This window comes from Eublepharis macularius, chromosome 7, assembly GCF_028583425.1.
Source record: "Eublepharis macularius isolate TG4126 chromosome 7, MPM_Emac_v1.0, whole genome shotgun sequence".
Lineage (NCBI taxonomy): Eukaryota > Metazoa > Chordata > Lepidosauria > Squamata > Eublepharidae > Eublepharis > Eublepharis macularius.
Genome location: NC_072796.1, coordinates 139,584,648 through 139,607,323, shown reverse-complemented (window position 1 = coordinate 139,607,323; position 22,676 = coordinate 139,584,648). Strand labels below are relative to the sequence as shown.

General features: G+C 46.9%; 1 protein-coding gene and 1 non-coding gene across 2 annotated transcripts in view; one reads left to right on the top strand and one right to left on the bottom strand.

Annotated features, from left to right (window-relative positions):
* ADGRB1 (adhesion G protein-coupled receptor B1) overlaps positions 1-22,676 on the bottom strand; it is a 357,612-nt gene that overhangs the window by 159,786 nt on the left and 175,150 nt on the right. The window contains exons 17-19 of the mRNA XM_054985938.1: positions 16,583-16,685; positions 11,848-11,891; positions 5,468-5,510 (exon numbers count right to left, since the gene is read on the bottom strand). Of these exons, the coding sequence (XP_054841913.1) occupies positions 5,468-5,510; positions 11,848-11,891; positions 16,583-16,685 (190 nt within the window). The remainder of the gene's footprint in view (positions 1-5,467; positions 5,511-11,847; positions 11,892-16,582; positions 16,686-22,676) is intronic.
* TRNAA-AGC (transfer RNA alanine (anticodon AGC)) lies at positions 5,482-5,556 on the top strand. The gene has a single exon. It is a non-coding gene; the product is annotated as a tRNA-Ala (tRNA).

Sequence of the window (22,676 nt, the reverse complement as noted above, 5' to 3'; positions counted from 1 at the left end):
ACCTGGGAAAACCTTGGGTCATTCACGTTCTCTCAACCTAGTCAATCTCACAGAGTTATTTGGAGGATAAATATAGTAGAGGAGAACAATTTGGGCTGCCCTTAGCTCCTTGGAGGAAAGATGGAATAGAAATCGAACACTGATCCTATTTCAACACCCCTGTGTGATCGCTGTCAGTCAAATCTCAGGCCAGAGCAGCAGTTCACAACGGACATTACTTGGGGGAGAAACTCACCATTTCTGTGCCTCCTAGACATCTGTCTTTGACCCCCCCCCCCAATTCAGAAATATAACACCACACTAAAGGGGAAATTTTCAGTAAGAGAGTGGCCGTTTCCACACGGCTTACTTCAACCCGGAAAGCTGCGCAACATGCCGCAAAAAAACACGGAAGATCGTGTTTTCTCATGCGAGTTTTGTGCGATGATGTGCAACATTGCGCAAAACTCGCACGAGAAAACGCGATCTTCTGCGTTTTTTTCGGCATGTTGTGCAGCGTTCCGGGTTGAGGTAAGCTGTGCGGAAACGGCCAGTGTTTGGTATGTATGCACAAATTCCCAGGTTCAAACTGTGATGTTGCTTAAACAGATCTCAAGTGGTACAGTTGGGCAGGACTTGAGTCCACTCCTTATAATAATGATGATGATGATGATGATGATGATGATGTCATAGACTCCACCCTCCAAAGCAGCCATTTTCTCCAAGTCAACTGATGTCTATGGCCTGGAGATCAGTTCTAATTCCAGAGGATCTCCCGCCTCCACCTGGAAGCTGATAACCCTAAGTTCAACCCTTTCTTCCCCCCACAGATCCACAAAACAGGGGCCCTGTGATGTTATAGACAATGATTGGTGTGCAGAGCCATGCAGGATTGGAAGATAATAATAATAACTGTGTTTATATACCGCTCTTCTAGACAGATTAGTGCCTCACCCAGAGTGGTGAACAAGTTGGTGTTATTATTATCCCCACAATACAGCCGGGGAGCTGGGGATGAGAGGAGTGGCTTGCCCAAGGCCACCTACTGAGCTCATGGCAGGAGTGGGATTCGAACCAGCAGAGTCCTGATTCACTGCCAAACCACTTAACCACTGTGCTACAACAGCTCCCTTATAATAATAACTGTGCTTATATACCACTCCTCTAGACAAATTAGTGCCCCATTCAAAGAGTATACAAAGTTAGTGTTATTATTATCCCCACAATGCAGCTGGGGAGCTGGGGCTGAGAGGAGGGGCTTACCCAAGGCCGCCTACTGAGCTTACGGCAGTAGTGAGATTCGAACCAGTAGAGTGCTGAATTGCAGCTGAACTACTTAACCACTGTGCTACAGCAGCAGAGGAGATCTTCACATCAAACGGATAAGGTCAGTTTGGATGAAAGGTGGTGACCGGGCAACAGTCACCTGGCACTTATTATGGCCAAAGACACGTTTGAACCCAAATCTTATCCCCATAATCCTCCCATGCACAAAGAAGACTTGTTCCAAATCTCCTGGTTAGATTAAAGGGAATACAGAGAAGGGTCTTTTCCATAGTGGGACACCACATTTTGCAGCTCTCTCCTTAAGGGAGCTCGACCCAGTCTTCACAAACATTAAAAACACTTGTCTGTTCCATCCAGCATTTGCAAGGCAATGCAATCCTGTTTGGTTCTCAAAAAAGGGTGTAACTGTGTTTGCTCAAGATGGTTTGCTGTCTTAGTCTGTCTGTAGCAGTGGAAACGAGCAAGAGTCCAGTAGCACCTATAAGACTAACAATTGTGTTTGCTGTTACTCATAGGCAGCCCTTCAAAACTCATCTTGAATTTCATTTTAGGCCCTGATTAAATGGAAGGCCAGTGGTGCAAAGGACTTTCCCATGCAGCTTCTTTTTTTTTTTACGTTGTACTGCAACCCATGCAAAGTACTTGGCATGCTTAGTTAGCATGCTAGCACGATACCCACAAAGGCTATGGCTCTCCAGTGCACAGACTCAGCATGTATAGCTGCTTTGCATACATTGCTGCATTAAATGCCTGCCCCGTGCACAGCCATACCAGAGAGCTCTTTGTCTCACTAGCCTTAGAGCCAAGCTACAAGTGACGCCTGACACAGGTTGGACACTTGTCAGCTTCCCTCAAGTTTTGATGGGAAATGTAGGCATCCTGGTCTTGCAGCTGTAATGGAGAGCCAAGCTGTAAAACCAGGACGCCTACATTTCCCATCAAAACTTGAGGTAAGCTGACAAGTGTCCAGCCTGTGTCAGGCGTCACTTGTAGCTTGGAAGAGGACTTCAGACATTTCACTGTATTCCAAAGCTCCTCCAGAGATTGTGGAAGGGGAGAAATTAGTGGCAAGAGTTTCTTTCCTGCCTTTCCCTGTTTCAGAGGCCCAGGGACATATGCAAAATGCCAGATGCCCCCAGTAGCATCCCAAAATTGAACTAGGAACCTATCCTGCATCCATATTCCAATACTAATGCTCTCAGCTCTACCCAAGAGATGGTAAGCACAGAACCTCTACTAGGCTGCACACATACATCATTGAATCTTGTGCTATCACTGCACTAAAACAATCCTTTGGAATTGGATTTCCCTGTTCACAATCTAGTTGTGAATGACTGACTGCTACAGCTCAATATCCAGCAATGGGTACTTTAGACTCTCTCTCGTACACAACGATCCCTCAAGGGCCCCTAATCCAATCCGGGCAACGTTTCTGGGTCTGAGGTTTCTCACTTCCCACCACAGAATGCAGACTCTTTGGATCCAACGAGGAGAAGATAATAAAAACACATCGATGTGCAGGCCTGGAGAGAAGCAGAGAAGCGATTCTAGATTCTACTGCCCACCCCAGAGTTTTGGGAGAACAGAATAAAATCTTTCCGCTCTCGGACAAATCTCAGCCAAGGAAAACACTGCCTTTCCAGCCAGCCCTATTTTGTGTGTGTTATGTGCCATCAAGTCGCCTCTGACCTATGACAACCCTATGAATGAAAGACCCCCAAAACATCCCATCATTAACAGACTTGCTCAGATCCTGCAAACTGGAGGGCGTGGCTTCTTTTACTGAGTCCAGCCATCTCATTTTAGGTCTTCCTTTTTTCCTACTGCCTTCCACTTTTCCTAGCATTATTGACTTTTCCAGAGAACCATGTCTTCTCATGATGTGGCCAAAGTACAATAGCCTCAGTTTTGTCATGACTTATTTATGGTGGCTTATTTGTTTGATGCTGAAGCTGTGATCATTTGTTGCAAGGGGCCTGGGGGTGGTCTTTGGAGGCATATGATAGGCTGTACAACCCAAACACATTTTCAAGGGAAATAAATGGGGAAAGAAATAAAATTTAAAAACCCATTATCCACTCTTTTTTTTTTTAGGCTGGCTCTGAATTTTTTTTTAAAAGACGGACGTTTCAGAAAGACTTTATGACCTTATAGTCAATTTGGAGCCCTGCCATGTGCTCTCTGCTCCTTGCAAAGCCGGCTACTTAACTGGCTGTGCTCTAGTTGACCCCTGAAGTCAAATTATATGAGGGGTCAAGGGGAGGGCATTTGCATGGACATTTTCAGCTGCGCTGAGCAGCTCCGCCAGCCTCAATCTGATGCATTAGCTATTCCTGGCACATCCAAGGTTAGCCGCATCGGCAACAATGTACTCAGGAGGAGTTCCACAGTGGTAGCTCAGAAATAGCTCTATCCCAGTATCCTCACTGGTGTCAACCCTAAATGCTCCTCTTGTGCGTGTATGGGGGGGGGGGCTACCACGCGCCACCCAGTGGAACAAATCAACTACTTCCTGCCCGCACAAGAGGCCACAGGAGACCAGCTAGAAAACAATCAAGACTGAGAGATCTTCATGGCCACACTGAAGAATTTGAAGCAAGAGGACCTCCTGCATTTCAGCTAAGAACCACAGAAGGAGAGATGTTACATGCAGAAACCGCAGCTACACATACACACACATGGTCGAGAAACACCCTCTACATATTAAGTGAATGCATATCTGTTAGAGAATCACAACAGTCACACGGCTGGAACTATCCCGACAGACGCTTACACTTGAACAAAAGCAGACTCACGCCAATGCCACCCTACCCCCCCATCCCAAAAACTGATCAGCCAAACCGCAGTGTGTTCCGAACCCACACTTTGGAAACACATGCTCAGACCCCTCGTGCACGGACACAACTTGACCAGTCTTGGCTGTTGCTCCTCCACGCCGAGCCCCTGAAGACAAATCCCAAAGGGAGGATTGATATTACCATACCAGCAGTCTCAGCCTCTTCCTGACTCCCTCCCTTGGTGGGGAATGTCTTATCTGACTTGGGGGATCGGTGGCCTCCTCCAGTTTAATTGCAGGAGCTAATTTATTCCCTCCCCTCGTTGGTCACGGACCCCTCCTCCCCCCTCTCTCCACAATTCACCCACCCCACAAAGCTCACAAACACTCGGGTCCAGAGTGCTAAATAGAACATGTGACTTGTAAGCATGGAAACCCATAATGAAGAACCACTTAAGCTGTTACACAATGAGAGGCACCCGAGAGCCTGAAAACTGGACGGCTCCCAACTTTCTTGGGGGAACAAAATAGTAGCCTCCGCTCATTATCACAGAAAGGGAGAGACGGAGAAGGGAATGTGGGGGGAAGGAGGGGGAAGGACGGAGGCTTGAACTCCTTGACCCATGCAGAGAAGGGGGGGGGGGAGAAAATTGCCCTGTCTACATGTGGGCCCTCTCCTTGCCTTGAATACCGTATGGCAGCTTGCTAATCTTGGCCATTCTAGGCTTTCGGGGAAGGGAGGAGAGAAAGAAGGAATGTCTTCCCCTCTCCAGTGTTTGGAAGGGAAGAAAACGGGATTTGATTTAAGAGTCCCCCAATGCATATAAATTGATTCTTATCCCTTGCCTGTAGATAAGCCCTTCTAACACACAGGGAGAAAAGGAACGGAGACAGGAAAATCCTGCAGAATCGGGGAGGGGGGGGTGGAAGGTGGCTGGGAAGGGAAGTGGCATTGTATAGCCCAGTCTTGCCAGATCTCAGAAGCTAAGCGGGCTCAGTACTTGGATGGGCAGAGCGAAGACTCTGCAGAGGAAGGCACGGGCAAACCCCCTCTGCTTCTCAGAGCCAAGCTACAAGTGATGCCTGACACAGGTTGGACACTTGTCAGCTTCCCTCAGGTTTTGATGGGAAATGTAGGCATCCTGGCCTTGCAGCTGTAATGGAGAGCCAAGCTGTAAAACCAGGACGCCTACATTTCCCATCAAAACTTGAGGTAAGATGACAAGTGTCCAACTTCTGTAAGGCATCACTTGTAGCTTAGCTCTCACTTGCCTTGGCAGCCCCTTGCTGGGGTAGCCCTAAGCTGGTTGCATTGGCAGCGCGTATCACATCAAAAGATGGCTCCCCTTTCCACTTGCATGCTCTGGATTGCTCTGCCCAACCCAGTTGGTGCTCCTCTGAATTTCCCATGCAGTCAAATGAAGCTTGTGCAGGAGAAGGGAGAAGCGGTGGCTCAGTGATAGAGCATCTGCTTAGCATGCACAAGGTCCCAGGTTCAATTCCTGGCCTCTCCGGTTGAAAGAGCCAGGTAGAAGGTGATGCAAAAGACTCAACACCCCAGAGAGCTGCTGCTAGTCTCAGGAGGCAATATTGGCCTTAATGGACCAATGGTTTGATTCAGTATGAGCCAGCTTCATGTGCTCGTGTGAGAAGTTCCTGGGAGAGTGTCTCAAGCAGACATTGCCAGAGTGTACCCTGGTGGTTGATGCTCTGAGAATCAAAGCATTTTTGTTTCTAAAACAGTAAAGCGTCCAGTTGCACCTTTAAGACTAACCAACTTTATTGTAGCATAAGCTTTTGAGAGCCACAGCTCTCTTTGTCTGATGCATGTGACAAAGAGAGCTGTGATTCTCAAAAGCTTACGCTACAGTAAAGGTGCTACTGGACTATGGTTGTTGTGGATTTTCCGGGCTGTATTGCCGTGGTCTTGGCATTGTCGTTCCTGACGTTTCACTAGCAGCTGTGGCTGGCATCTTCAGAGGTGTAGCACCAAAAGACAGAGATCTCTCAGTGTCACAGGAGGTGAACGGATTGCCACATCACTGGAACATTCTTACTCGAGTGACACCGTGAGAAGTTGTCTTACAAGAAGTCAGACTATTAGTCTGCGTAGTTCAGTCTAGTCTTTTCTGACTAGGGGTGTGCAATCTTGGAAAAAGCTGAATTTTTGCCAATCCAGCTAAATCTGGTTTTCCCAAATCAAATTAGAGAATCCTGGATCTGATCTGGGAATCCAGATCCAGAGTGATGGATAAATTGAGGCAAATCCGGGTAAATCTGGAAATTGTGGCTTCATCCTCTGGCTGGTTCCTTCTTGGGCTTCTTCTACTTTTTTTCAAGAAGGGAAAGGGAAGAGGGAGGGGGGTATGAGCCAGGGAGGGGGAAGTGTGTGGCTAATCTCTTACAAGAGCTCTCCTTCTCTGCCTGGCTTCTGGGAGTGACACTGGTTCAGTTGGGCTAAGTTGCAACAGTGTCCAGAATAAATGTGGAATTCTCTGATTTGTCTTAAATGGCTCAGAGAATCCTTTCTGGATTTCAAGAATCCTGGATTTTTATTTATTTATCTGAGATCCCTGAAACCCAGGATACCCTCTTCCTTTTTTGGTGCACAACCTTTGGGGTGTTGGGATGTATTGGTTGCAAATATTGAATGCCACGTTTTGGATATGTGTTGATTATAACTTTTGTATTGAAATTATCTATTTTTATTCTTTTATTGTGTGTGTGTTATGTGCCGTCAAGTCACCTCTGACCTATGGCGACCCTATGAATGAAAGACCTCCAAAATGTCCTATCATTAACAGACTTGCTCAGATCCTGCAAACTGGAGGGCGTGGCTTCTTTTCTTTTATTTAATGCTCGCCTTTCCCCATGATCACTTGGTTTCTTAGTCCATTTTTGTCCTCTGCAATGTGCACCATTCTCCATGTTCACTTGTTTCCCTAGTCCATTTTTGTCCTCTGCAATGTGTGCCTTTCCCCATGTTCACTTGTTTCCCTATTCCATTTTTGTCCTCTGCAATGTGCGCCTTTCCCCATGTTCACTTGTTTCCCTAGTCCATTTTTGTCCTCTGCAATGCATGCCTTGCCCCATATTCACTTCTTTCCCTAGTCCATTTTTGTCCTCTGCAATGCACGCCTTTCCCCATGTTCACTTCTTTCCCTAGTGTATTTTTGTCCTCTGCAATGAGCACCTTTCCCCATGTTCACTTGTTTCCCTAGTCCATTTTTGTCCTCTGCAATGCACGCCTTTCCCCATATTCACTTCTTTCCCTAGTCCATTTTTGTCCTCTGCAATGCACGCCTTTCCCCATGTTCACTTCTTTCCCTAGTCCATTTTTGTCCTCTGCAATGTGCACCTTTCCCCATGTTCACTTGTTTCCCTAGTCCATTTTTGTCCTCTGCAATGCATGCCTTGCCCCATATTCACTTCTTTCCCTAGTCCATTTTTGTCCTCTGCAATGCACGCCTTTCCCCATGTTCACTTCTTTCCCTAGTGTATTTTTGTCCTCTGCAATGAGCACCTTTCCCCATGTTCACTTGTTTCCCTAGTCCATTTTTGTCCTCTGCAATGCACGCCTTTCCCCATATTCACTTCTTTCCCTAGTCCATTTTTGTCCTCTGCAATGCACGCCTTTCCCCATGTTCACTTCTTTCCCTAGTCCATTTTTGTCCTCTGCAATGTGCACCATTCTCCATGTTCACTTGTTTCCCTAGTCCATTTTTGTCCTCTGCAATGTGTGCCTTTCCCCATGTTCACTTGTTTCCCTAGTCCATTTTTGTCCTCTGCAATGTGCACCATTCTCCATGTTCACTTGTTTCCCTAGTCCATTTTTGTCCTCTGCAATGCATGCCTTGCCCCATATTCACTTCTTTCCCTAGTCCATTTTTGTCCTCTGCAATGCACGCCTTTCCCCATGTTCACTTCTTTCCCTAGTGTATTTTTGTCCTCTGCAATGAGCACCTTTCCCCATGTTCACTTGTTTCCCTAGTCCATTTTTGTCCTCTGCAATGCACGCCTTTCCCCATATTCACTTCTTTCCCTAGTCCATTTTTGTCCTCTGCAATGCACGCCTTTCCCCATGTTCACTTCTTTCCCTAGTCCATTTTTGTCCTCTGCAATGTGCACCTTTCCCCATGTTCACTTGTTTCCCTAGTCCATTTTTGTCCTCTTTCCTCCAAGAAGGGGCTCAGTTGGTCACACATGGTTTCCCCGTTCTCTTCTTTGGTACCACAACTACTTTGCTAAGTGGGGTAGCCTAAGAGAGTGGGACTGGCCCAGGGCCATCCCAAAAGACTCACAGCTGAGTAGGGAATTAAATGGAGGCCTCCTCACTCCTAGGGCATCAATGCTCTCCCCACTTCACCCTGCTGGCTGTCTCCCATCAGCAGCAGTGACACACATACACTCCATCATTGTAACCATCCAAAGTACAACCAACTCACGGCCTGGCCCCAAAGGAGACGTAGTGTCAAGAAGAAAAGTGGGAAAAGAGGGGCTTGTGAAATACCCACTCCGGCTGTGCCAGTAAGCAGCTAATAATTGCTTCCTGCGGACGCCCCTGGAAATTTACCAGCGTAGCCCAAATCATTCCAGAGTTGTGGCTGTCAATTTTGTCAGCCCCTGCCAAGCTCATTAATCACATGCACAACTCAAAAACAAAAACAAGAATTAGCTCCCCGGTTTCTCTGCAGTGGGTTTACAGGAGGTGGGGCACAAGAGAGGAGGAGGAGGAGGGACAGTCGCACCCACCTTTGCAACCCGCAGTCATCCAAGTCGACAGGATTTATTAGATCAAAGAACCATTATTAACAATGCCACTTAAATATCTATCTAAATGCAAATGAGCCCATGATGGATCTTGAGTCCCCCCCCCCTTTCATTTTGCCTGTTTTTTTTTAAAAAAAGAGAAAAAAATGCAAACACTTTTAAGTGAAAGCTCCATCTTGGGGAAGCAGGTTTTTTAGGGGGGTGTAGCTACCCAGGTAACACCAAACGTTGCTTGAAGGTTCGCACCTACATGATCTCTAATGAGATCATCACCTTTCAAGGCGGTTATTATGAAGCGCCAAGCTAGGCATCTTACTAAAGTCAGGCCTGCTGCCTAAAACAACAGCTGTGTGTTCAGCTCTCCCCCGTCTGCAACGTCTCCAAAAACACAGCATCAACCTCACCAACGTCATGTGTCCTGCATTCTGTCCCTTATTCTGCAATATTGGCTCTTGCCAGTGGGACAAACATACACTGCTGAGATGCCGAACCCCAGATATGTCGTAATAGGCAGTAGGAAGGGGAAAGAGAAGTGAAACACGTGGCTGGTGGCAGTCATGTTTAGCCTAATCTCTAGTTTGGTCCTGTGGTTTTTGGGGTGGTAGAACCTCTTCCTGATTGGGAAGCGCTCAAGGTTGGTTTTCTTGCCTCTGCTTTGATCTCCCAACTTTGCTTTTGTTCTGACCAAGTATGCCTTCGTTGAGGATTCTTTCTATCGTAATTGGGAGGTCCATATATTGGCTTTCTCCTTTCAATGAGAACTATAATGCAGGGCGGTTTTGTGCTATAGAAAATTATTTGCTATCAAAGAATTAAGAAGTTCACTTCTTGGTATGAAGGCCAAGAGACAGGACCACTGGGTCATGCCATATGGCCTGTTCCAGATGCTGTCTGCAGGCAGGGCTTTTTTCAGGGGGAACGCGGGGGAACAGAGTTCCGGAACCTCCTGAAAATGGTCACATGGGTGGTGGCCCCGCCCCCTCATCTCCAGACAGAGGGGAGTTGAGGGGCAATCTGAACTCCCCTCTGTCTGGAGATGAGGGGGCGGGGCCACCAGCCATGTGACCATTTTCTCCGAGGCAACCCACTGAGTTCCACCACCTCTTTTCCCAGAAAAAAAGCTCTGACTGCAGGTATAAGTAAATGGCATGCACAGAGGGGAATTGAGACATGAAAACAGCCCAGGATCAAGTCAAACACTATCTATATACAACCCGGGGGGGGGAATACAATATCAAATTTTCATGAAGTAATTTTTATCAGTTTTTCTAAATGTGCAAAGTGCAAAGATGATTGTCATGCGATTAAATACAATGGGACAAGGTTATAATATTCAACAGGTAAAGTCAAAAGTTCATATAGTAGAAGTCCAACTGGTGAGAACCATACCATTTCCAATTTTTCTTTCATTGACAGATTCACTGGCATAGACCATGGCTGATTCCAGATGACTAACCTTAAGGCGTTTCATGCCACCCTCTTCCAGATCGCGACGGGGAAAATGCGAAATATTGCGTTTCCTCGCGTGAGTTTTGCGCGTCGTCGCGCAAAACTCGCGCGAGGAAACGCGATATTTCACATTTTCCCCATCACGATCCGGAAGAGGGCGGCATGAAACGCCTTAAGGTTAGTCATCTGGAATCGGCCCATCATGTTGTCTAGAAGAACTAGAGCTGAACGTTCCTTTAAACATACAGCCGGCGGGTTTTTGCTAGCAGGTTTCCAATTCCTGTTTCGTACTTCACAGGCATGATTTTCATAGATGGTCACCAATCAAAGTCACACACATCAGTTGGAAAAGGACGGATCCGTTCTCACCAGTTGGACTTTTACTATATGAACTTTTGACTTTACCTGTTGAATATTATAGCCTGTCTCACTGTATTTAATTGCACGAAAATTGCCTTTGCCCATTTAGAAAAACTGATTAAAACTACTTCATGAAACTTTGATATTGTATTCCCCCCCCCCCCCGGGGTAGTGTCTGACTTGTCCGGGGGACCCCCCCCCCTTGTTGTTGTTGTTAGAATCAAGTCAAGCCAAGTAACACATCCATCAGGGCCACTTGGGTCAGATCCAGCTAGTGGTGACCACAGAGTTCGGCTCACCCAAAGCTTCCTTCTATGCTACCAACAGCTGAGCCTAAAGGCAACCAGTTAGCTTGGACCCAGTAAGCAGAGGTGCAGGAAGGGTGCAAAGCAACCCTATGCTTGTTGTTTTTTCTAGGGTTAAGAGAAATTCTCTGAATTCCTCTTTCCCCAGTTTCTCCCTGAACTCCAACAATCCTTTTCTTTCTCTTTTTTAGGAATTTCTAATCAATTTATTTTTGACCATAGCAAAATTTGAAGAGAGGAGGGGCAGGAAGGGTTTTTTTTAAAAAAAATCAGGATTTTACTCTGTAGATGCTCAGAGGCAAGCAATGTCTTCTCGAGCTTTCCTGTTTCCCTACTAGAGCTCCTCCCTGGAGTGTATAATGTCAAACAACGGCAAGGGGTGACGTTTCAAAAGGACACCTTGATTTCTCTTTGATGAGAAATGAAAGAGAAATCTAGCTCTTAAAATAGAAGAAGAGAGAGAGAGAATACGAGGAATCAACGGCTACATCTTTAAAAAGTGAAGGACAGAAACAGAAAATTTCCAGCCCATAACCCTGCAACAAACTTCTGGGGCTTGGCTCGCCTGGTTTTTGGCCACCAGTGACCCTCCAGAACAGCAGCCCCGCTGGTAACTTTCCTAATAAGTTAAAGGGCTAATCCATTCCTGAGTGGGCATACCCATACCATGGCTTATTCCGCACATGTTGGATAATGCGCTTCCAATCCTCTTTAGAGATCGTTTGGAACTGAATTTTTCAAATGTGAAACACTTCCAAATGATAGCTAAAGTGCATTGAAAGTGCATTATCCAATGTGTGCGGAATCAGCTAGACATGAAATAGCTCCATGCGCACTTCTAAGACATTTTACACATACATGCTGAAATGCAACCTGTAAAAACAGTGAACGGTTGAGCATATGAAACCCCACTGGACTTACATGTGTGCATCATCCCAGAGGATGCAGGTCTGGTTGGTGGTTCCCTGCCCGGAGGAGAAAAGAGAAGAAGAAAAGAGAATTGACTGAAAGATCTCCAAAAAGTGATAGCTGTGATGATGATGATGAGAACTGTGTTTACATATCACTCTTCTAGACAGATGCGTGCTGCACTCAGAGCGCTGAACAAGGTCAGTGTTATTATTCCCACAATACACCTGGGGCTAAAAGGAGTGGCTGACTCAAGTCCACCTGCGGAGTTCACGGCAGGAGTGGGAGTCGAACCAGCAGAATGCTGAATTGCAACTCAACCACTTAAATACTATGCTACAACAGCCCCCTTGTAATAACCACACATACACCACTCCCCAAGACAGATTAGTGGTGAACAAAGTCAGCGTTGTTATTATCCCCACAGTACCGCTGGAGAGCTAGGCTGAGAGAAGTGTCTGTCTTTCCCAAGGCAACCTGTTGAGTTCGTGGCAACTGCGGGAGTCAAACCAGCAGAGTGCTGATTTGCAACCCAACCACATAACCACTATGCTACAGTAGCTCCCAACGGAACAGACATCAACAGGTATACAACATTTTGCTAAAACTTTATTTCAGGGATTTGAAGGCAAGGGGTTCTGCCTCGAATTTCTCATTAGGAAAAATGGCACGCAGCCCTCTTTTACAAACTCTTCCCCCCAATGATGAGTCATCTCGTCCCCAGAAATCAGAACTAAAAATGACCCCCTCAATGGACGCTGATGTCCCCCAAGATCAAGATTAATTTCTCAGGACCTGGCACAAAATTGTAACATGAACTCACTCCATTCGATTGCATAGGGGCTGGGCTGGGAAGTTAAAATGGCCCAGAAACAAGTTAGGATGGGTGGCCCTGTGAGGTGCAAGTCTGTGTAACAGAAGCCTCTCAGCTCAGACACGGTCAGAGGCACCGTGAGGACTGGCTCACCGTTGCCTCCAACTGCACCACAACCAGAACTTCTCGGCTTGTTCCTGGCTGCCTGTGGCCTTCCAGGGCAGGAGTCTACCAGAAACTTTCCCAGGAAGTGAAATGGCCAGTAGGCCCCGGAATTCCATACCTATAATTTATTTATTTAATTTTATCGTATTTATATTCCACCCTCCCCGCAAGCAGGCTCAGGGCGGATAACAACATTAAAACATTTAAAACATGTCATATCAAACATTTAAAACATTGTACAAAGATTTTGAAATAGCATCAATCTCATGAGTCACTAAGTTCTGAAATGGTCATAGATCCAGAGGAGTTAGCCGTGTTAGTCTGTAGTTGCAAAATAGTAAAGAATCCAGTAGCACCTTTAAGACTAACCAACTTTATTGTAGCATAAGCTTTCGAGAACCACAGCTCTCTTTGTCAGATGCAACTTTATTGTAGCATAAGCTTTTGAGAAACACAGCTCTCTTTATCAGATGCATCATCAGCTTTTGAGAATCACAGCTCTCTTCGTCAGATGCATTGTCAGCTTTTGAGAATCACAGCTCTCTTTGTCAGATGCATTGTCAGCTTTTGAGAACCACAGCTCTCTTCGTCAGATGCATCATCAGCTTTTGAGAACCACAGCTCTCTTGGTCAGATGCATCTGACCAAGAGAGCAGTGGCTCTTCATCAGATGCGTTGTCAGCTTTTGAGAACCACAGCTCTCTTTGTCAGATGCATCGTTAGCTTTTGAGAACCACAGCTCTCTTGGTCAGATGCATCATCAGCTTTTGAGAACCACAGCTCTCTTTGTCAGATGCATCGTTAGCTTTTGAGAACCACAGCTCTCTTGGTCAGATGCATCATCAGCTTTTGAGAACCACAGCTCTCTTGGTCAGATGCATCTGACCAAGAGAGCAGTGGCTCTTCATCAGATGCGTTGTCAGCTTTTGAGAACCACAGCTCTCTTTGTCAGATGCATCATCAGCTTTTGAGAACCACAGCTCTCTTGGTCAGATGCATTGTCAGCTTTTGAGAATCACAGCTCTCTTTGTCAGATGCATTGTCAGCTTTTGAGAATCACAGCTCTCTTTATCAGATGCATCATCAGCTTTTGAGAATCACAGCTCTCTTCGTCAGATGCATCATCAGTTTTTGAGAACCACAGCTCTCTTGGTCAGATGCATCTGACCAAGAGAGCAGTGGCTCTTCATCAGATGCGTTGTCAGCTTTTGAGAACCACAGCTCTCTTGGTCAGATGCATCTACCAAGAGAGCAGTGGTTCTCTTATGATGCATCTGACGAAGAGAGCTGTGGTTCTCAAAAGCTGACAACGCATCTGATTAAGAGAGCTGTGGTTCTCAAAAGCTTATACTACAATAAAGTTGATTAGTCTTAAAGGTGCTACTGGACTCTTACTATTTTAAGTTCTGAAATGGTATAAGTAGAATATTGTATGGTCATCGCCTGAGAGCCCAGTCCTGACCTCTAGGACCCATCAAATTATACCCATCTTCACAGCTGGCCTCTAGATGTTTGAGAACAGAACTCTTCCCTTAAGACAAATGACCCAACAGTCTCCTCTGGAAATCCTCTGCCAAAAATCACAGTTTTGTATGGGAAATCTGCTCTTTTATCCAGCTGCCCTCAAAGTCAGGGAGGCGTTCGATATGTTTATTGACTTGATTTCGGGTCCCCTTTGCTCAAGGTATTCACCCCCCCACACACCTCAAACCACTGTCTACAACTCAGAAGCCTTGCTGACAGTATCTCCGTACCAATGAGAACATCCTTAAATAAGAAGGGGTTGTTTCGCTGAGAGGAAGTCGCTGCTGACATTTCCAAAGCCAAGCCACGTCCCTGCTGCTGCTTCTCAGAACATCAGGGAGTCCTTCAATGTGGCGAGGGGGGAGGCATTTTGCCCCTCCCTGCATGACTTCAGGAACCAGTTGGGCTGCATTAGACCCCCCTCCCCTCCCCACCAAATCACCAATGCACTTGAGGTGGTGCTTTGTAACAATAACATAATAATAACATTCAATGTATATACCACCTTTCAGGACAACTTAACACCCACTCAGAGTGCTTTACAAAGCGTGTTATTATTATCCTCATGACAATCACCCTGTGAGGCGGGCGGGGCTGAGAGAGCTCCGAGAGAGCTGTGACTGACCCAAAGTCACCCAGCTGGCTTCGAGGAGTGGGGCATCAAATCTGGTTTGGAATTCTATCCGTTTCCTCAACGTATCTGTACCGGGTGGCAAATGCAAAGCGTTCCAAGTTACCTGGAGGCTGGAAGACCAGTTTGGCTCTACAGCCCAGCACCAAGGAAGAAAATGGGTGCAAGCACAGGAAAACACACACTCTTCTGCAATGAAAAGTGTATTGCAGAAGCCCATTCTGATTTTTAATTGGGAGTTCTGGTGGTGCAAAATGGCTATACAAAGCTGCCTCATACCATCAGAGCATTTCCCGTCCAGTTCAGCACTCTCTACCCTGCTGGACAGTAGCTCTCCTGGGTTTTCAGCAGAAAATCTATTGCCCATCACCTTCTACTCGTGACCCTGCCGTGTAAAGTGCCTGAGACTGAAACCCTGCTGCAGAGGGGAACGGAACACTTCCACCCAGGGGTCATTTCGTAGAAAAAGAGCTGGAGGGACTCGTTAGCATAACTCATTAGCATAACTCATTAGCATATGCCACACCCCTTGCCATCACTGGAAGTGCGTCATTAGCATAACTGATTTGCATATGCCACACTCCCTGATATCACCTATCCTGGCTGTTTTGGACCCAATCCTGGCCATTTAGGGCTGAAATTGAGCCCCAAATGGCAAAAAGGGGCTGAAAATGGCTGAAAAGGGGCCCAAAATGGTCAGGATTGGGCCGCTGCTGAGTAGGAGAGTGATCCACCACCCGTCAGAGGCCCGATACCGGGCCGTTTCAGCCCCAATCCAGGCTGAAATGGGCCCCAAATGGCCGAGAGTCAGGTGGGCGGGGCCACATGACATGTGACTTCTTTGGGGAACTGCTGGAACTGCGTTCTGCCACGTTCCCCCTCAAAAATGAGCCCTGCTTCCACCCATCCTTAAAAGACTTCTCCTGGAAGTCATCAGTGCCCACAGTTACATCTGCATATCTCTCATGGATGCTAAAAAAAGGTTAAGCGTACGGAAATGTGCACCGGTGTGTACTCAAAGCATTGGCTTCTTGAAGTCTGCCTGGTGGAGCAGTCAGACTAGGATATTGGAGAACCAGCTCTGAATTCCAACTCTGCCATGGAAATTCTGCTTGGTGACCTTGGTCTGATTACTCTCTCAGTCGAGCCTACCTCTCAGGGTTGTTGTTACTGTTGTTGTCATGAGGATAAAATGGAGGATGGTAGAACGATATTGTGAGCTGCTTTGAGTCCCAATGGGCCGGAAAAACAGGACATGTCTGTATAAATTAATACATATAAAATTTATCTCCATGCTCTTTTTTTTAAAAAAAACTCTAGCTTACTCCATCTTATTTAAAACATGCCTATTGCTGTCTCAATATATTCTGCTTATCTGAGCCTACTTTCATAGCTGCCTCTGAGACCTCAGGCCACAAATGGAGAGATTGGGTGGAACAGAAGTTTGCTTCCCCCTCCCCTATGGCAAAAACAACTGCTTCTGGTTATGATTCAGTGTTTTACTTTGAGTCCTCTTGTTTGTCTTGTAGAATCTTTTCTTCCCTAAGGAAAATGAAGTTAACATTTTGGTTACCCTCCTGGGCGAATTCCCTTCACGACTGGAAGATGCTTACATTGTACAAGTGGGAGAATTCAATTTCCAGTGGAGCAAGGAGAGACCGGGGAGCTGGCTTGACTGTCACAGAAAGGACTCTGGAATTCAGCACAGTTGTGTTCCTGAGAGAGAGGAAAAGAACAACATGGGAAAAGGAAGAAAGGGTGAAGAACAGGACCCGAGGTGGTGATCAGGAGGGGAGAATGTCCTACTGGCAGCCAAGCCGGACGTGTGCTGTCCCATGTTCAAAGCTCCCAGCTATTTTTAAACCTTGGTTCTCTAGCATTGAGGATTCTTGATTGCCTGAAAATGGGGGTTTAAAAATTGCTGGGAGCTATGGGTGGGGGGACTGCCTGCACAAATCTGGTTTAGCCCATAACCTCTGGCTCTAGAGGACAAAGAAAAGAGGAATGCCAATGCATATAACACTGCGGAGATGCCCAGAAAGGAGGGAGGGTTCTTTGAATCTCTCGTACTCAAAACTCTATGCCAAGAGAACTGTGGGGTAGGGGTGGAGCAAAGCAGAGGCTTGACTCTTAAGTAAGAGCCAAGCTACAAGTGACATTTTTCACGTGAAGGACACTTGATCGTTTTCGCAAGTTTTTCTGGGAACTGAAGTCCCTCTCCTCCGCCCCTTTTCCTTCTGTTCCTTCCCCTCTCTGTCTGAAGAGTCAGAGAAAGCCAACGGCAGCAGCAGCTTTTGCAAATCATCTTGCTCCCAGGGAGCTACTCTGGAGAAAGCTGACATGTCGGTGAAGCTGAGCAGGACGCCCAGGGAAGGGAGAAAGTTGCAGCTGCCCTCTCCCAAAGATTATTGAGAGCAGGCTTGTGACTGGAGGAACGATTTGCAAAAGCTGCTGTTGCCGCTGGCTTTCTCTGGCTCTTCAGGCAGTGATTCTAACAGAGGGGAAGGAACAGAAGGAAAAGGGGCGGGGGAGAGGGACTTCAGTTCCCAGAAAAACTTGCGAAAACGATCAAGTGTCCTTCACGTGAAAAATGTCACTTGTAGCTTGGTCATAAATTTGATCTCTCTGGTGCATCCATATGATATTTATTTTTTTTCCCCTATAGGGGCCAACAGCAGCTTCTGACGGGATACAGGGAAAAGGTTAGTACCCTCCCCTCCATACTGTGACCCCAGTCTCACCCTTTCTCCACCGCAGATGCTTTATAAGGTTAAAACACACCCTAGGGGGTCTGATCACAACATGACATGGATTCGGGCCTTTGGGGAGGAACGGCCTCTAAAGGCGCTCAGAAGAGGTACGTGGCTCACAGATCTCCCACTGTATCTTACAATGAAGTTTCAGAAGAGCACACAGTGGGACCAGATGAAGGGGAGATTTAATCCTTTCTCCCTATGTAAAATTTCACCCATTGAAACACATAAGCCCTTTTGCCACTCTTGGAAATTGGAGGGGGGGGATCACCTGTCTCCTTTTTCTTCCAAGGCTAATAGAAGCAAGGGGGAGGAGTTGCAATTTCATTCGGAAAAACATTGCAAAGGGTGGAAGGATGAATGCCCGCTCTCTCCTCCCCCCATATCGCCGCAGCCCAAGTTCAACTTTTCCCACCAGGAAAAAAATAGTTTGCATCTTGCCTACTTTGACCCTGAGGCAGCATTCAGACATTACGTCATGCCAATATTAAATTAGCACGGGCATGAACCCAGTTTGTTTCCGTATGATGTAAGAATGCATACGTGTGGTTTGGTGCAAATTAGAATCCCCAAATTGGGATTCTAATCTCTGGGCCAAGCTACACATGACGAATGACACTTGAACGGCAAGTGGATTGAGTGGAGGGCAAGTGAACAGGGAGAAATACCCTTGCTGTTCAAGTGTCATTCGTCATGTGTAGCTTGGCCCTCAGATGCAATTTGGGCTTGGAATGCCTGGGTCATGGGGGAGGCTAGCTGTGGTTAACCTGTGTGCCTGCTTTCAGAGTTAACCATGGGCCAAGCTACACATGACAAATGACACTTGAACAGCAAGTGTATTTCTCCCTGTTCACTTGCCCTCCACTCAATCCACTTGCCGTTCAAGTGTCATTCGTCATGTGTAGCTTGGCCCCATGTTTCTCTTTACAAGAAAGCAAGGGGGGAAAGAGTGAGTGTGCACAGAGAGGGGTCTGTTAACAAGCAGAGTTCATACACATTTGCTCTCGATACTAATTTACTAGTCTTCATTGTTGCAGTTTATTTGATTTGCGGTTTTATCTGTCAATTTATATGTTTTGCAGCAAGGGTTGCCAGGTCCCCTTCAGGACAGACAGGGGTTGGGAGGGGGACTCGACCCCTCCAACATTTGCTCCTCCTTTGCTGGGAAATGATGTCATTTCCAGCATGCCACAGAAGTGATGGGTCACAACAGGGCTGAGGCTCTAAAACTCAGCCCAAAGTACAGCGTTTTAGCTTCCATGTAATTCCAGAAATGATGTCATTTTCCAGTTAACTCGAGAGCACATGTGCCCATTTCGGCTGTGTGCCTCCCAGGTAGAGTGCCTGCATTTGTGATCGGGACAGTTCCCCACATTGACGCTTTGGGGAGAAGGGCGTGGCTTGGTGGTAAAGCAGCTGATGGCATGCAGAAGTTCCCAGCTTCAATCCCGGCATCTCCAGTTAAAAGGACCAGGCAGAAGGTGATATGAGACAGCTCAGACTGAAACCCTGGACAGCCAATCAGAGTAGACTATACTGACTCTGATGGACCCAAGGTTGCCAGTCCCCTGCTGGGGGCGGGGGATCCCCCGCTCCCGCCCTTCACCCCCCGCCTTCGCTTACCTGGCTGGTGGGGGAAAAGACGGGGGAACGCGCCTCCTGGGCTCTGGGCTGCAGTAGGCCAATTTTGGCCCAAATCAGGCACAATTTGGGCCGAATCAGGCCACTGCAGAGTGCAAGAGCACTGCAGGGCCCATCCTCCAGCCCTGGCAGCACTCCTGTACTCTGCAGTGGCCTAATTCAGCCCACTGTGGAGCATGGGGGTGCTCCTAGGGGCAACACATGGCCTGCGCGATGATGTCATTTCCCAGAAATGTCGTCATCATGCAGGCTGGGAGCACGCGCTTCACGCACACACCATGGCAGCACTCACCTAAGTGCCAGGTCTCCAACCTCCCACCCAGACCAATGGCCTGATTCGGCATGAGACATGCTCAGGTGTACATGTACACCGTAGTAAAAAGCAATGTTTTAAATGCAGCCTCTGAGTTCATTGCTGGGCTGACCAGCTCCTCCTCCCAGCGCTCAGCATTTAACAAAGATGGCAACTTCATCAATTGACTGCATGCAATTCCTCCATTAGGCCTGCTTTCCCAGCCTAATGCAATGGTGAGTGATAAATAAATTGTTATGTAGGCCCCAGAAACCTAATTAAAGGATTCCATGTTTGGGCCGTTAGCAGAGTCTATCATTTAGCAGAGAAAGCATGATCATAGGTGGTTGTGAGTTGGTTCTGCTGGCTGGTGCGAGTGCAGGAGAGAAAATAACAAAGCATACCCTTGCTTATAATTAGAAAGGAAATAAGAGTTCTTTATTGTAGGAACTCCATCCTCTGATAGGAAAGGAGGAAGGATAGCTCCTAACTACCTATCTAGTCTAAGGATGGACATGGATGCCAGGACAAGGCCTGCATCCATGCTGCCAAGATGGAGGGAGGAGGAGGAGAGAGATGGTGCCTGGAACAATGCTAGGAAGAGAAGAAGTGAGAGGGAGGAAGTCAGGAGGAGGAAATCCTGAGAATAGCAATCTACATATCAAAGGACAGTCAGAGCAGTAAACAGAGTGCCCTGACCTCTCTATCTTTCTAACTCTTTGGTTCGTCCCCCTCTGAATCCTGAGGAAAGGGACAGCACTGTATCCTCCTCTTCCAACATCATCATATATCCAGAGGAGTTAGCCATGCTAGTCTGTAGTAGCAAAATAGAAAAGATTCCAGTAGCACCTTTAAGACTAACCAACTTTACTGTAGCATAAGCTTTCGAGAATCACAGTTCTCTTCGTCAGATGCATGGAGGGTAAGAAGAAACTGGTCAGATATATAGGTGGAGAGGGGAGGGGGGAGTAGATGTAATCAGTAGCTTCTGATAATGGGATCAGTTTGCTTCTGATAATGAAGTCAGTTACTTCTGGATAATGAGTCTATAACCATTCATAGTTTCTATTCAATCCTAGCTTGACTGAGTCAAATAGGGACTATGAATGGTTATCTCATTATCAGAAGTAACTGATTTCATTATCAGAAGCAAACTGATCCCATTTTCAGAAGCTACTGATTGCATCTACTCCCCCCTCTCCTCTCCCCCTATATATCTCTGGCCAGTTTCTTCTTACCCTCCATGCATCTGATGAAGAGAGCTGTGATTTGTAAAAGCTTACGCTACAGTAAAGTTGGTTAGCCGTAAAGGTGCTACTGGACCCTCTTCCAACAGTGTGCACTATTGGTGTGTACTGTCTTCAACTTCTCTAATCCATCTGCAGTCTCCAGCCCAGCCCTCCTCCTTACACCAGTTCTAAATCTGCAGGTGCTTTAAATGATAACTGGCCAGGGAAGAAGGCCCAGCATTTACGGGAAATGCTCTCGCGCTAATCAGTGCGGAACGGATTTGGAAGGTGCCGGAGGGAGGCTTAATTTACTGCTTCGCTACCAGCTGGACTCAGAGGGAGCGGGAGAGGCTGGGAAAGTAAGATGTAGGGAAGGCAGAGAGCTTAGGTTTACGAGCCCCAAGGTGCTTCGGACAAAGCCGGAATGTGCCACAGGACTGCTGACTATCTGCTCGACAGGCCGCCCAAAGCATTGTGGTGTGGCCAGAGGCCCCACAGGAAAGAGGGAAGAGTCCGTGGATTGCCAGAGGAGCTCCATAGTGAGGGAGCAATGGAGATGCCACAGGGGTGTGCAAAACTGGAGTCTCTGGTTTCACAAATTCTTGTGCCTCCCGTGCGGGACACTCCTCCCACACAGGCGGCAGCTTCCCCAAAGCGACTCCAAATCACTGCTGCGTCTCTGATGTGCTGCACGATTATCTGCAATTACGCATGATGTTCCCCACCCAGGGAATAGAAACCCGTCCTGCTGCCTGCCACATGTGCAGCTGGCTCAGTTGCACATCGTATTTCCTGTCGCTGAATCCGCTAATTTGTCAACACTTGGAAGTGCTCCAAATTCACTCGTCTAAGCTTTTGTCTGGATGCCTCTTTCACCTCTGCTCTGCAATGTGATGTCACCTCTTTTGAAATGCCGGGCCTTCTAGTCTGTCTCTGAAATGGTCCCCTCCCTGCTTTTCTGGTTTTAACCTGTGCTTCCGCCCTCGGAGAACTACATTCCATGCCCCTGATAAAGTGGGCTTGGGAACAACTGGTGCCACAATAAAGTTGTTACTTGGATGCCCCAGGACTCTTGCGTGTTCCATCAAGGCATCCAGGCCGTTAATGAGCCATGATGTATCATGGAAGTCTTGCCACCTAGTTGTTTTATTATGGGTTATATTCTTGTGGGACCCCTTTAATTGTGGTGATATGGGGGCTTAGTTTTTAATATATTGCAGTTTTGAATGTAAACCACTTCAGGCCTCATTCCAAGGGAGAGGCAGTCTAAGAATCTGGAAAATAAAATAAGTAATGCTGCAAGCATTACAGGCAGAACTGGGTCTCCAGAGATCTAAATGATTGCTTGTGGAGGCACAATGAGGGGTACATTGATGCACTGGCAGTGTTCAATTTGTTCCTGAACATTGGTGGCAAAGGAGGAAGCAAAATAGTAAAGAGTCCAGTAGCACCTTAAAGACTAACCAACTTTACTGTAACATAAGCTTTCATGAACCACAGTTCTGATTTGCATCTGACGAAGAGAACTGTGGTTCTCGAAAGCTTATGCTACAATAAAGTTGGTTACACATCTGATGAAGAGAGCTGTGGTTCTCAAAAGCTTATGTGACAGTAAAGTTGGTTAGTCTTAAAGGTGCTACTGGACTCTTTTCTATTTTGCTACTACAGACTAACACGGCTAACTCCTCTGGATCTATGACCATGGAAGGGAGGCAGCGGCCACTTCCTCTTGGATCTGTACTGCAACTGCTGGGTTCATGCAGAGCCTCCATGACACAGCAGTGCAGGAAAA